Source organism: Pseudophryne corroboree, chromosome 4, assembly GCF_028390025.1.
Source record: "Pseudophryne corroboree isolate aPseCor3 chromosome 4, aPseCor3.hap2, whole genome shotgun sequence".
NCBI lineage: Eukaryota > Metazoa > Chordata > Amphibia > Anura > Myobatrachidae > Pseudophryne > Pseudophryne corroboree.
Window position 1 is genome coordinate 509,341,970 of NC_086447.1, and position 15,623 is coordinate 509,357,592.

The 15,623-nt window shown below is 41.4% G+C and overlaps 1 protein-coding gene across 1 annotated transcript in view; it reads right to left on the minus strand.

Moving 5' to 3' along the window:
• ROS1 (ROS proto-oncogene 1, receptor tyrosine kinase) overlaps positions 1-15,623 on the minus strand; it is a 311,501-nt gene that overhangs the window by 168,459 nt on the left and 127,419 nt on the right. The window contains 5 exon segments of the mRNA XM_063919336.1: positions 2,704-2,971; positions 3,049-3,199; positions 6,857-7,013; positions 7,483-7,584; positions 9,892-10,128. Coding sequence (XP_063775406.1) covers positions 2,704-2,971; positions 3,049-3,199; positions 6,857-7,013; positions 7,483-7,584; positions 9,892-10,128 — 915 coding nt within the window.

The window sequence follows — 15,623 nt, forward strand, 5'->3', positions numbered from 1 at the left end:
AGGGTATGATATACCCACTGGAGATCACAGGGCTCACTCACTCACTCACACAGCTACCTGGCACCCAGCAGCATGGAGGCTACATCCCCAGGACTGACCTACAAACTAAAGGCTAAGTATTGAATTCACATGGCTAGATAAGGAAATCTAGATAGATTGCTTTAAGGTCAATGGTGCTGGATTAAATAGGATATTGTAACTTGGTTGTGTGATTGTTGGGTGTTTGTGTTGACACTCTGTGAAGTCTGTGATGAATTGGAACAGTAGACAATCTGTAGCATAGTATTTGTGGTATTTGTTTGCCTATGGTGATTTAAAATAGATTGTGCTGGTTAGTTATAATATATCTTGTTAATCATAAATACCACCATGCAGTTACGTTTGAACATGTGCTGGTAGCAATGGCAGGCTGAGATGTGTGGTTACATTGTGATCTGGTCTTGTGATGAATATGCTCTGGTTATTGAGATACTGAAGTTGTTTGGAATGTGAAAGTGAATAAGATGGTTCTAGGAAGTTGGATTGAAATTGTGAAAGGTGATTTAGATGGTTTGGAATTGTAAAATCAGAACATATGCATTGTTCTGAGGCTTGGACATTTTGGAATAAAATGGAGTCTTGTGTCTTCTGCTATGTGATTGTGGTGTAGTAGAGAGTGCCATGTGTTTGGACCTGCAAATCTAAAATGGCTGCTGCCGGGTGTTTTCCCCTCCCCCTTTCAACCATGTGTTGCAGTCTTCATGGGAGTTTTCTCAAAATGGAGTCTAGCTTCTGTCCCATGCGGTATTGTAGGGTTGTGTATATAGGGACAGCCAGTATGGGTAAGGTCAAGTATTTTCTCCACAAAGATTCTCAGCATTGAATAACTGCGCAGCGATTGTTCCTCACATGTGTAAGCTTCTCTGCAATCATATTGATCTTCTTGTTATTGTGAGCCATTTCCCTCTCTCTCTCTCTCTCTCTTCCCCTCTTTCTCTCTTATTTTCCCTTAAATAGTATTGTATTGTATTGTATTGTATTTCCTGTGTAGTTATCTGGTTAGGTAGTCTATGTTATATTGTAGTGTATAATTGTATTGTATTATTCTTTTGCAAGCATACCATCCATAATATATATATAAGGCGTTAGACCCTAAGCCCAGGTATCTGTGTATTTCTTATAGTGTTAGGTACTCTCGGAGCGTCGGTGACGCTCAGACAGCTTTGAAGTTAATAAGGTTACACTGTGTTGCATTTACACTCTATCATTACACTAAGGTTTTACTGCATAATACACCGTTTATGGTTTAGATATAAAGGTTTAACATTGTGAGCGTCAGCGCCGCTGGTGATCTCCTCGTGGTCCCGAGCGTCCGCTACGCTATAGCGAATCATTACGTTAGTCGGCAGCCAATAGCATGCCTGCCTGTAATCTCTTGGCCGTGAGCGAACGTGACGCTTGAGCGTCTCGACTACGGCTAAGCGATTGTTACGCAAAGTGCGTACCCTTACGGTACTCCATACATAAATAGCGTACAGTGTTCTTAGACCTCATAAAGGGTTTTATATATGATAAATATTTAGCTTTATCATTCCCTTAAATTAATATTTCAGACATTGGTTCAAAACTTCAGGGATTCCTATAATAGGTAGTTTGCAACTCCTTTTTATATCTCGGGTTCCCACCTTTGGGTCCAGAAATGGAAACAGGGCACATTGAAGGGAATGTAATGTATTTTCTGTGGTCAGAACTTATTCTCCCATATGCCCTTCTGACACCTGTTTTCCATTGAAGATGTTGCACAAAACGAAAGCATGCTAGGCATTTTAATTAATCCCAGTTTATCATCTCTGGTCATCTAGGGTTTGGTTCCCTCTAATCAGTTAGTTGTGCAAAGGGCCCACAATTCCTTTGGAACACTCCAAAAACTACTGTCAGAAAACTCCTGGACAAGTTGTTACCATACATGTAAATACTGACATTAATTGGCTGTTTACATACTAAAATTATGTGTTTCCTAATGATGTACATTAATGTTACATCGCACCACTGTACACACTGCACAATCCAGTGTATGATGGTGCAATTGTCCAATCTATGATCAAGTTAACATCTGTTCTTCCTCTTTCATACCATCTGGGCCTAGCTGTGCCTAGTCTGTGGATGCTCTTCATGCTGTTATGTTTTTATCAAATTTTATTATACTGATCCAAACTATGTTTTTGTTACCAGTTCAGTAAACAGTTTAATTTGGAAAGACTCATCCAGTGCCTTATTTCCTTGCAATTAAAATGATGTACCTTTCCTCATTATCCAAGTCTAGGCTTGGGATTGCCATCAGTAGGCTTCCAAAAAATCTACCTGAGAGCAGGGTCAAGCAGTCACATGACCTTTAGCTCAGAGAGTAGACTCCTCTGGGAACAACCTAAGTTCATTTTTTATCCTCACTTTACCTTGTTCCAGTGATAATCAGATAGTCATGAATCCCTATCGCATTTTTATAGTTTGACGCTCTGTATCATATTCTTATGCTAGGGCAATGGAAGGATGGATGGAGCTGGGTCTCATATGTCTCCACCAGATGCCACAGTAAGCCAGGCCTGAGTACTTTGTACCCAATGTGTATTTATTCACAATGCCCAGGGTAGCATCAACTTTATTGACAACAAAGCTACATATAACTATTAATTACATTTTGTAGGGAAATAAATACAGCAAGTTTACCTGTATTATTTCAAACCAGAATTCCATTATGGATTCCTCCGGAGCTCTCCATTCAATTACCAAACTGGTATTGCCAGGAATTATATTATGTGGAGCAGAAGGTGCTTCAAACATTCTGGAGGAAACCACACTGTTTTGAGTGTACCAGTATTCATCTGGGTGAAATGTAAGGACCTGGGACATCAAACAAATATTACAGGTTACTATAATGTGAAGTACTGTACAGTATTTCAACCAGAGGGATATACAGGTATTCAACATAAATTTACTGTACCATAAACTCATAATCAGTTTCACCTTGAAGATTATCTAAAATCCACAAGAGCCGCTCCTCTGGAAATTCACTTTTTCTCCTTGGAGAAATAGGGCTTGGGGGCTTGGATTTGATATTGAATAGAATCTAGAGGACCATTTGGCTTGGATGGCTCTGTCCATGTTATACTGACCAAAGAGTCTGATAAAACCTGTATTTCTGTGATAGCCGCAGCTTCTGGAACTAAATAAAACAAACCTCACTTTAGAATCTCAGGCAAAAGTTATATGTATACAATTAAGATAAGTGAAAGATGTTGTTACTTGTTAAGTATTAACTGACAACAAAAGTACTGGCTTGTACATGCCTCCTGCAACCTTTGTTGCAATTGCAACCTTCACCAAAAACAAAAGTGGTCAGCATCCAGTTGTCAACCTCCATCTGTAACTTATACAGTATCTACTGTTCTTTGCTAACCACCATAACACATTCATGGTTATTTCAGTATTTTGTTCAAGCCACACTTTTTCTTTATCTTCCTCTGAATAGCACTGACATACAATCTGTAGACTGAGTAGTACCCACATCTGTCACACAACAACACTGAGCTGGATGATGAAAAGAGAGTAGGTTACAAGGGTCTAGCATACACTCATACTCTGTCTCCTTATTTGCTCAAAACACAATTTACAGCTATGAGACATTCTTTACTAACCCCAATAAGCTGTTTTTTCCAGTAATAACAGTTCCGACTGGCTGTTCATCAAGCAGAAATTAATAATAATTTCTCATAGTTGGAGAAGGGCTGTAACCCAGGGATGAGTGCTATCTGGTCCTGCAATTCCTATAATGACATAATTTTAATAGAGAAAATACATTAGTGTAACAATGTAATGTATTGAAGACTACAATAATATTTCTATACCAGCCCTATTTATATGACTATATGATTACATTTACAGTATAGTATTTAAAATAAAGGGCCACCAATCATATTAATTTCTTAAATAAGCGTTTTCTGGTGATATAAGTTGGCATGTGAGCCTTGTTATTACAGTTTACAATATTAGGATTCATATTAACAAGTAAAGGGAAAGCGCTGGCAGTGTCAAGGCGCAAAGTCATATTCCCCCTTCCAGTCTCCACCTGGCACTGGCAGTATGGGCCTGGCTGCTGGAAACCAACAGGTCACAGTCCTCCAACTTTTCCATTTGGGTGCCTATCTGGGAGACATGAACAAGAACACCGGCATCACAGTACACAGATTAAGAACCCCAAAGTAGTCAAACTTACCAAAATGTTAGGGTCATACGGACAGGTTCAAAATCAAGAAATAAGGTAGAATGGTCAAGGTAACATGCTTAGGTGCAGGGTCAACATGTAAGCAGGAACTGGTGCACCGGCAGACATTTGAAATAAACACAAGTACTGGAGTTAGGAAAGAGGACTTAGTACTCTTGCAGCTTACTGCAGCAAGCTATGGTATCAATAGGCAGACCAATCTTGGATTTGCACCCCCATGATATCAGTGAGCAGCTGATCACAGAAGATGGCATATCTCCGCACCCAAATGGATCCCTGTCCTTAGTATAATTAGGAACATGAGCAGCTGAGGGAGAAGTTGCTAAGGAGGAGCATTTTGACACGCAGTGGGGAAAAGGCGGTCAGCTGGGAGCACACGGCAAGAGGTGAGAAGACTTCACCGGGCGGACAGCGTGACACATAGACACCAACAAGTAGATGCCTAATAATGGTTTCTGACAGTATACCCCTCTTAGGAGTTGGCTCTGAGCACTTCATAAAAGGCATCTCAGGCAACTTGAGAGGATTTTTTTAAAAAGAAAAAACAAATCTCAGGCTACAACAAAGTAAAGAACACCTTTAGAAAATTTAGGGTCAATTATTTTATTCTCTTCATACTCTTTTTATTGTAGGACCAGAACAGGAGCAGGAGGATATAAGGCTAAAAAATAATGATTAAAAATAAAAGGTTTGAGCAAGGACACTTGTAGTAGAAGGAACAGAATGGTGTCATCCATTTTGCTGTTTCGTGTTTGTGTACTGTTGTGTACTGCTGTCATCTCTGTCTTGAAACATACTTCTAGAAAGTACCAGAAAATTCTACATACTTCATAACATCCTGAAGTGTAAACACCACTTAGGGGGGTGGCTCAACTGTCTTTAAGCTATGAAAAAGTTAAGGACTAATCATAGCTTTCATTTATGCTTATAGCCTTATTTGGCAACTATTACCTGTAATTTGTCCAGCTTCACTATATAAGTTGCAAGCAAGTAGTGTTAGCCAGCCTTACTCCTAGGTGAAACACAGACTGCAGAAGTGGCAGGACGAATGACCTGTCCAGCTTCTAACCTATAGAAGATGGGACTCCTGCACCATGTTTGCTGATGTGACTGCTGCATTGACCTTATTTACCTGATGACCTCATCTTATTTAACATCATACATAGCAAAGTACCTATTATCAGTTTTCAATAAATTCTTTTTATTTGATTTGATACTTGTGTAGCCCATATTTATTCATAAGTCTCCTTGAACTTAAACCCACTTAAAACAATAATGGAATTATTTTGGAACCATAGCAAAGATGGTAACTACAATCAAGACCACAGAAAAAAAAAATTTAATGGCTTTTTAAGGGACCAATTAAATATGGAGCAAATGTCTTGCTTGACATTTTAAGGGGCTGATTCTGATTTGGGAGCAAAACAAAAGAAATCAAGTAACTTTGTACCTGGACTAACCATGTTGCAATTGAAGGGGAGCAAATACGTTAATTATTCTGCTTGCAGGATAAATACTGCCAACTTTTGCATGTGGCCCAAAAATGCTGGCCAGATCTATTTTTACACTGTAGTTTAGATTTTATTTTGGACATGACCCTCTCAAATCTAAATATATCTGCACATTTTACATCTGCTCCAACCACAGTGCAACATAGTTTTGCCAAAGTTGCTTTGCTCTAAACTCAGAAATAGCCCCTATGTCAGAGATTTCTGTATTTGTGGATAACCAGACTTTATCCCCAGGTGACAATTTAGTTACTGCTTTCCTTTTCTTATCTTCAGAAGGGGCCTGATTCAGGTACTGACGGAGTAGCGATGTATTTTGCAGCGTATGTTGCAAAGTACCGATGTCCAGTACCTTGGACCTCATTGAGTAAGGATTGCAAAATTTGCAATTTGCAATCCTGCCGATTATTGAATGACTGCGTTCGTATTGCACACGTGCAAGTAAAAATAGCGTCAGAAATTGCGTGACTGCAATGCAGCTGCTGTTTGACTGACAGGAAGCCTGCGTTCCTGGGTGGAAATCTGCCATTTTCTGGGTGTGTCTGAAAAAACGCAGGCCTGCCTATGGATTTTTAAGGAGTGCCTCTGACGTCGGTGATGACCACTTCAGCCTCTTGTGTCGCAAAAATTGTGGATGACCTTGCCTGGCGCAGATAAGAAAAGTCTTCGATGTTCCGGGAATTGTGTATGGTTTTGCAATCAGCCTGCACATTGCAATGCATGCGCAATTTCTGCAATGGGCGTTTTTCCTCTATTTCTGGGTGGCAACTATTTGATCGCAGCAACTGCAATCCTTACTGAATAAGGACCTTTGTGCATGTGTCATACCCGTGCTGCATATTGCAGTGTCAGACACAGAATGGCAGCAGGCTGTCAGTGATTGACAGTATGCTGCTGTTTGGGGGCAAGAAGGGGGCGGGCAAAAGTCTCCATTTCCTAAAAAGTGTCACCACCATTGTGTGGGAGTGACACGGCCAGGATTGGAAGATGGAGATTTCTTGGCCTCTTTAATGTATCTGTGGCTGACAGCTTGCACTTCTGCCGACTGATGGTGTCGCAGGTGATCCGATGCTTCGTCTCAGCATGTTGCCTCCTGATGCTTCCATGTAAGCATCAATGATAGCAACTCCAACCACATCTGAATCAGGCCCAAGATTTGTAAGGGATGGCTTCTTTAATAAAGCTTTCCTTAACCTGAGTTTGGATGTTGGGAAAATGTTATAGAAGAGAATGATAAAGGAAGAGCCCTATAAACAATAAAAAATACTGGGGCTTCAAAGATGACTTATGAAAGTGGGTGTTGTGGACAAATTCAACTCAAGACAAGGACTCCAGGGCATTTGAAAACTCATACATTCTCGAAATGTTTTGTATTTGCTGATATATTCTATTTTCCTTTGGTTTGAGGCTGTAAGAGGTAGAGAAGGAATACATATGATATGGCGGTGACCGGGATGCCGGCAATCACATGACCAACCCGTGGCATCCCGACACTGAATATGCCAACATCAGAGGGGTAGGTATTTTTAATCCCCATCCCCCATCCCCCACCCTAACCCTAATCCTTGGGGGGTGGCGGCTAGGGCTAACCCTCCCAGGGTGGCGGCTACAGCCAACCCTGGGGGAGGGGGCGTTGCAGCTAGGGATAACCCCCCCTAGTGTCTAAACCTCACCCACCCCCGGTCCCTAACCCTAAGGAAGAACCCCGATACTCACCTTCGGCATCTCATCTGTTGGTGATCCGGTGCCAGTCTCCAGAGTGCTGTCGGGATTCTGGTGTTGGTCACATCGCAAAGAGAATATTAATATAAGCTTCACCTGTTTGCACAGAGTTCAACAGAATTTTAAATATTGCCACAGTATGATCTATTTTCTACGGGTCACTCATGAAACCCGAAGATGTGATGGAGAAATAAAGTAACTAAATTAGGAGCTGCTGATAATTATTTGAGTGGGATGAAGTATGCCATTTTTGAGAAGCAATCGATCACCACCAAAATAGTGTTGTTGGACCATGAGTATAGAAGAACGCCTATAAAGCCCAAGGAACACATCTGGCCATGGCCTCTCTGGAACTGAACGAGAATCAGAGAACCAAAAGGTTTTTGACATGAAGTCTCATGTTGGGTACATGTTGTGTAAGCAGACAAGAAATCTTTTCCTTCTTGGAGTCCCACCAGTAATTTCTATATAACAGCTTGTACTGCAGGTCTTCTTGGTTTCATGATCTCCAGCAAACTAAGGGCATAATTCAGACCTGATCGCAGCAGCAAACTCTTTCTCTAATGGGCAAAACCATGTGCACTTCAGGTGGGACAGATATAACATGTGCAAAGAGAGTCAGCTTTGGGTGGGTTATTTTGTTTCTGTGCATGGTAAATACTGGCTGCTTTTTTTAACACTGCAATTTAGATTTCAGTTTGAACACACCCCATCCAAATCTAACTCTCTCTGCACATGTTATATCTGCCTCACCTCCACTGCACAGGCTTTTGCCCATTAGAGAAAAATGTTGCTGCTGTGGTCAGGTCTGAATTAGGCGGTGTAGTGAGCGCAGAAGAGAAGTTTGGACTGAAGTACTGGATAAACTTTTTTATTCCCAGGTGTTGAAGTGGAAGCCAAAGAAGGGAAAATGCTAACACAACACAAATAGAAACTAAGACAAATCAAATGACTAAGACAGAGCATTAGCTTTGGTATTTTTGTTCTTGAAGGTGATTATAAGATTAAGTTGATCGTAAGAAAAAGCAACCACCTTACCTGTCAGGAGTTGAGTCATTGAGCAGTTACCATATAAGGTATAGCAAGCTTTTGCAGTCAGTGAAGATGGTATCTATGAAGATGGCTCCTAAAAATGAGATGTCTCCATTATCTAAAGCTATTGTGTTTGCTAGCAGCAGAAGAAAATTATACTTTTTTATGCCATAGACAATTTTGTGAAGCAGAACTCATAAGGGTGTAACTTCCCAGAAGCTTGTCTAGAAATAGCACTGTTCCACACCAACAGAAGTAGAATGGCAGTGAAGGATGTAGTTGGCTGAGGATAGATGTTGAAAGGAAGGCTTTAATCAGCTAATTAAATACTTGCACTGCCCCTATAGGTCATACTTTTGGATATGTCAATTTCCTTCTGTGATCTGAGCCAATAAAGTGAACTAGTCTTGTATAATCTGCCTATAATAATTAGAAGTGCCTAAAAATCCCAATTGGTTGAGGCCAGTTTTCTGTATCCTTCTTATTTCTTAAGATCCATTTGTAGACCTACGTCAGAGAGAATATTCCACAGGAAAGGAACAGAGGTTTGTTTGAACAGGAATGTTTCTAGTTTACAATACAAAATTCTCTAGAGGTGATTGAGCACCAGTTTGACATGATCTCTATGAGCTGAGAGGCATTGAGAAAACATCAAGATGTCAACTACATGAATGATTTCAAGCCTATATAATAGATCCCAAAAATTATCCTTGATGAAGCCTTAAAAGATGGCTGGTACACTAAAAATGCCAATTTCCTTGCCGTATTACTAACCCCAAAAGGCATTGCCAAATATTTATAATAGCCATCTCGGGTACTAAAGGACATCTGACAAACTGCCAGAGTGTTAGGACCTCTTTCCTAATTCCAGCACTTGTGTTTATTGCAATGATCTTCCTGTCTACCAGATCCTCCATGCATTATAGCCCGTTGCCTTGACCATTCTGTTTCCTCATTTCTGAACCTGAGCTTGTGATCCTGACCCTTTTGCTACATTTGATTACTCTTTGGATTCTGATTTTGGATTGTGATACTGGTATTCTCATCCGTGATGACACCAGTCGGATAGAGTGAGTAGGTTTCAAGCACCAATTACTGACACTTGTACATGATAACTAATATTAACTATTCCTTCTACTATTCCCCTTTAGGTCAAACATAAATATTGTAGTAAAAATCATTGAGATTTGCTCTTGTTTAGAGAGTAAATATAAGAGGCACACTTGGTCCAAAAATTCACATAAATTTGTTTTTTTTACTTTTGAAATCTATGTCCTACTTTTCTTTCAATGCCTATGACTGAGAGCGATTTATTTATTATTAATAATAATTATACTCTAGAAGAGAAATCTTAAATTAAACCCATCTTACTAATAATGTGCTTGTGACATCTTTTGAATATTCTGGAACTGCGTGGTCACCATTAGTGAGCTTTCTATATGTAATTGTATATGTTGCAGTACTACTCATTATAAATGGGCAGGTTAGCTCACTCTTTGCCTGAGGCAGTTGCAAGGTAAGACCTGTGTTTGTTGTACTCAGAATAATTGGTTTAGAGGTGTTCACAGTCAAAATCAAACATCTTTTTTCTGAAAAAGAAAACACACACTGTATGTATATATTCCCATCTTTGTTAGATATTTTAATTTCAATATGTGTTGATAACAATAATTCATATTATAATCTTAATTTGTTTGTGATTAAGGCAAAGTTACATCATGAAATCAACTATTAATGTAATTTTTAGAGATGAGCGGGTTCGGTTCCTCGGAATCCGAACCCGCCCGAACTTCAGGTTTTTTTACACGGGTCCGAGCGACTCGGATCTTCCCGCCTTGCTCGGTTAACCCGAGCGCGCCCGAACGTCATCATCACGCTGTCGGATTCTCGCGAGGCTCGGATTCTATCGCGAGACTCGGATTCTATATAAGGAGCCGCGCGTCGCCGCCATTTTCACACGTGCATTGAGATTCATAGGGAGAGGACGTGGCTGGCGTCCTCTCCGTTTATAGAGATTCGAGAAGAGAGTGAGACAGAGAGAGACACAGTAGTAATTTTGGGGAGCATTAGGAGGAGTACTACTACTACTAGTACTTGCTGAAGTGATAGAGATAGTGTGACTGTATTATCTGACTTGTGGGGGAGACACTGACAGTGGGGAGCAGTTAGAGTCTGAGAGCAGGACTCAGGACTCAGGAGTACATATAACGTACAGTGCACACTTTTGCTGCCAGAGTGCCACACTGCCATTGTTTGTGACCACACTGACCACCAGTATAATATATATTGTGATTGTCTGCTTAGGACTCAGGAGTACTACTTGCAAGTTGCTGATAGTGTGACCAGTGACCTGACCACCAGTTTAATAATCACCACCAGTTTATGAGTTTAATATATATATATATATATATATATAATTGTATATAATATATATATAATATTGTATACCACCTAGCACCTACCCGTGTTTTTTTTTTTCTTTCTTCTTTATACATACTACTATAGTAGCTTACTGTAGCAGTCTGCGGTGCTGCTGAGCTGACAGTGTCCAGCAGGTCCGTCATCAGTCATTACATAATAAATATATATACCTGTCCGGCTGCAGTACTAGTGATATTATATAATTATATATATATATATATATATATTGATTTCATCTCATTATCATCCAGTCTATATTATCAGCAGACACAGTACGTTAGTCCACGGCTGTAGCTACCTCTGTGTCGGCACTCGGCAGTCCATCCATAATTGTATACCACCTACCCGTGGGGTTTTTTTTTTCTTTCTTCTTTATACATACTACTATAGTAGGTTACTGTAGCAGTCTGCGGTGCTGCTGAGCTGACAGTGTCCAGCAGGTCCGTCATCAGTCATTACATAATAAATATATCTACCTGTCCGGCTGCAGTACTAGTGTGATATTATATATATATATATTGATTTCATCTCATTATCATCCAGTCTATATTAGCAGCAGACACAGTACGTTAGTCCACGGCTGTAGCTACCTCTGTGTCGGCACTCGGCAGTCCATCCATAATTGTATACCACCTACCCGTGGTTTTTTCTTTTTTTTTTTCTTTATACATACTACTATAGTAGCTTACTGTAGCAGTCTGCGGTGCTGCTGAGCTGACAGTGTCCAGCAGGTCCGTCATCAGTCATTACATAATAAATATATATACCTGTCCGGCTGCAGTACTAGTGATATTATATATACATATATATTGATTTCATCTCATTATCATCCAGTCTATATTATCAGCAGACACAGTACGTTAGTCCACGGCTGTAGCTACCTCTGTGTCGGCACTCGGCAGTCCATCCATAATTGTATACCACCTACCCGTGGTTTTTTTTTTCTTTCTTCTTTATACATACTACTATAGTAGCTTACTGTAGCAGTCTGCGGTGCTGCTGAGCTGACAGTGTCCAGCAGGTCCGTCATCAGTCATTACATAATAAATATATATACCTGTCCGGCTGCAGTACTAGTGATATTATATATACATATATATTGATTTCATCTCATTATCATCCAGTCTATATTATCAGCAGACACAGTACGGTAGTCCACGGCTGTAGCTACCTCTGTGTCGGCACTCGGCAGTCCATCCATAATTGTATACCACCTACCCGTGGTTTTTTTTTTCTTTCTTCTTTATACATACTACTATAGTAGCTTACTGTAGCAGTCTGCGGTGCTGCTGAGCTGACAGTGTCCAGCAGGTCCGTCTTCAGTCATTACATAATAAATATATCTACCTGTCCGGCTGCAGTACTAGTGATATTATATATATATATATTGATTTCATCTCATTATCATCCAGTCTATATTAGCAGCAGACACAGTACGGTAGTCCACGGCTGTAGCTACCTCTGTGTCGGCACTCGGCAGTCCATCCATAATTGTATACCACCTACCCGTGGTTTTTTTTTTCTTTCTTCTTTATACATACTACTATAGTAGCTTACTGTAGCAGTCTGCGGTGCTGCTGAGCTGACAGTGTCCAGCAGGTCTGTCATCAGTCATTACATAATAAATATATATACCTGTCCGGCTGCAGTACTAGTGTGATATTATATATATATATATATTGATTTCATCTCATTATCATCCAGTCTATATTAGCAGCAGACACAGTACGGTAGTCCACGGCTGTAGCTACCTCTGTGTCGGCAGTCGCTCGTCCATCCATAATTGTATACCACCTACCCGTGGTTTTTTTTTTTTTTTTTCTTCTTTATACATACTACTATAGTAGCTTACTGTAGCAGTCTGCGGTGCTGCTGAGCTGACAGTGTCCAGCAGGTCCGTCATCAGTCATTACATAATAAATATATCTACCTGTCCGGCTGCAGTACTAGTGTGATATTATATATATATATATATATTGATTTCATCTCATTATCATCCAGTCTATATTAGCAGCAGACACATTACGGTAGTCCACGGCTGTAGCTACCTCTGTGTCGGCAGTCGCTCGTCCATCCATAATTGTATACCACCTACCCGTGTTTTTTTTTCTTTCTTCTTTATACATACTACTATAGTAGCTTACTGTAGCAGTCTGCGGTGCTGCTGAGTTGACAGTGTCCAGCAGGTCCGTCATCAGTCATTACATAATAAATATATCTACCTGTCTGGCTGCAGTACTAGTGTGATATTATATATATATATATTGATTTCATCTCATTATCATCCAGTCTATATTAGCAGCAGACACAGTACGGTAGTCCACGGCTGTAGATACCTCTGTGTCGGCAGTCGCTCGTCCATCCATAATTGTATACCACCTACCCGTGGTTTTTTTTCTTTCTTTCTTCTTTATACATACTACTATAGTAGCTTACTGTAGCAGTCTGCGGTGCTGCTGAGCTGACAGTGTCCAGCAGGTCCGTCATCAGTCATTACATAATAAATATATCTACCTGTCCGGCTGCAGTACTAGTGTGATATTATATATATATATATATTGATTTCATCTCATTATCATCCAGTCTATATTAGCAGCAGACACAGTACGGTAGTCCACGGCTGTAGCTACCTCTGTGTCGGCAGTCGCTCGTCCATCCATAAGTATACTAGTATCCATCCATCTCCATTGTTTACCCGAGGTGCCTTTTAGTTGTGCCTATTAAAATATGGAGAACAAAAATGTTGAGGTTCCAAAATTAGGGAAAGATCAAGATCCACTTCCACCTCGTGCTGAAGCTGCTGCCACTAGTCATGGCCGAGACGATGAAATGCCAGCAATGTCGTCTGCCAAGGCCGATGCCCAATGTCATAGTACAGAGCATGTAAAATCCAAAACACCAAATATCAGTAAAAAAAGGACTCCAAAATCTAAAATAAAATTGTCGGAGGAGAAGCGTAAACTTGCCAATATGCCATTTACCACACGGAGTGGCAAGGAACGGCTGAGGCCCTGGCCTATGTTCATGGCTAGTGGTTCAGCTTCACATGAGGATGGAAGCACTCAGCCTCTCGCTAGAAAAATGAAAAGACTCAAGCTGGCAAAAGCACCGCAAAGAACTGTGCGTTCTTCGAAATCCCAAATCCACAAGGAGAGTCCAATTGTGTCGGTTGCGATGCCTGACCTTCCCAACACTGGACGTGAAGAGCATGCGCCTTCCACCATTTGCACGCCCCCTGCAAGTGCTGGAAGGAGCACCCGCAGTCCAGTTCCTGATAGTCAGATTGAAGATGTCAGTGTTGAAGTACACCAGGATGAGGAGGATATGGGTGTTGCTGGCGCTGGGGAGGAAATTGACAAGGAGGATTCTGATGGTGAGGTGGTTTGTTTAAGTCAGGCACCCGGGGAGACACCTGTTGTCCGTGGGAGGAATATGGCCGTTGACATGCCTGGTGAAAATACCAAAAAAATCAGCTCTTCGGTGTGGAAGTATTTCAACAGAAATGCGGACAACATTTGTCAAGCCGTGTGTTGCCTTTGTCAAGCTGTAATAAGTAGGGGTAAGGACGTTAACCACCTCAGAACATCCTCCCTTATACGTCACCTGCAGCGCATTCATAATAAGTCAGTGACAAGTTCAAAAACTTTGGGCGACAGCGGAAGCAGTCCACTGTCCAGTAAATCCCTTCCTCTTGTAACCAAGCTCACGCAAACCACCCCACCAACTCCCTCAGTGTCAATTTCCTCCTTCCCCAGGAATGCCAATAGTCCTGCAGGCCATGTCACTGGCAATTCTGATGATTCCTCTCCTGCCTGGGATTCCTCCGATGCATCCTTGCGTGTAACGCCTACTGCTGCTGGCGCTGCTGTTGTTGCTGCTGGGAGTCGATGGTCATCCCAGAGGGGAAATCATAAGACCACTTTCACTACTTCCACCAAGCAATTGACTGTCCAACAGTCCTTTGCGAGGAAGATGAAATATCACAGCAGTCATCCTGCTGCAAAGCGGATAACTGAGGCCTTGGCATCCTGGGTGGTGAGAAACGTGGTTCCGGTATCCATCATTACTGCAGAGCCAACTAGAGACTTGTTGGAGGTACTGTGTCCCCGGTACCAAATACCATCTAGGTTCCATTTCTCTAGGCAGGCGATACCGAAAATGTACACAGACCTCAGAAAAAGAGTCACCAGTGTCCTAAAAAATGCAGCTGTACCCAATGTCCACTTAACCACGGACATGTGGACAAGTGGAGCAGGGCAGGGTCAGGACTATATGACTGTGACAGCCCACTGGGTAGATGTATGGACTCCCGCCGCAAGAACAGCAGCGGCGGCACCAGTAGCAGCATCTCGCAAACGCCAACTCTTTCCTAGGCAGGCTACGCTTTATATCACCGGTTTCCAGAATACGCACACAGCTGAAAACCTCTTACGGCAACTGAGGAAGATCATCGCGGAATGGCTTACCCCAATTGGACTCTCCTGTGGATTTGTGGCATCGGACAACGCCAGCAATATTGTGTGTGCATTAAATATGGGCAAATTCCAGCACGTCCCATGTTTTGCACATACCTTGAATTTGGTGGTGCAGAATTTTTAAAAAAATGACAGGGGCGTGCAAGAGATGCTGTCGGTGGCCAGAAGAATTGCGGGACACTTTCGGCGTACAGGCACCACGTACAG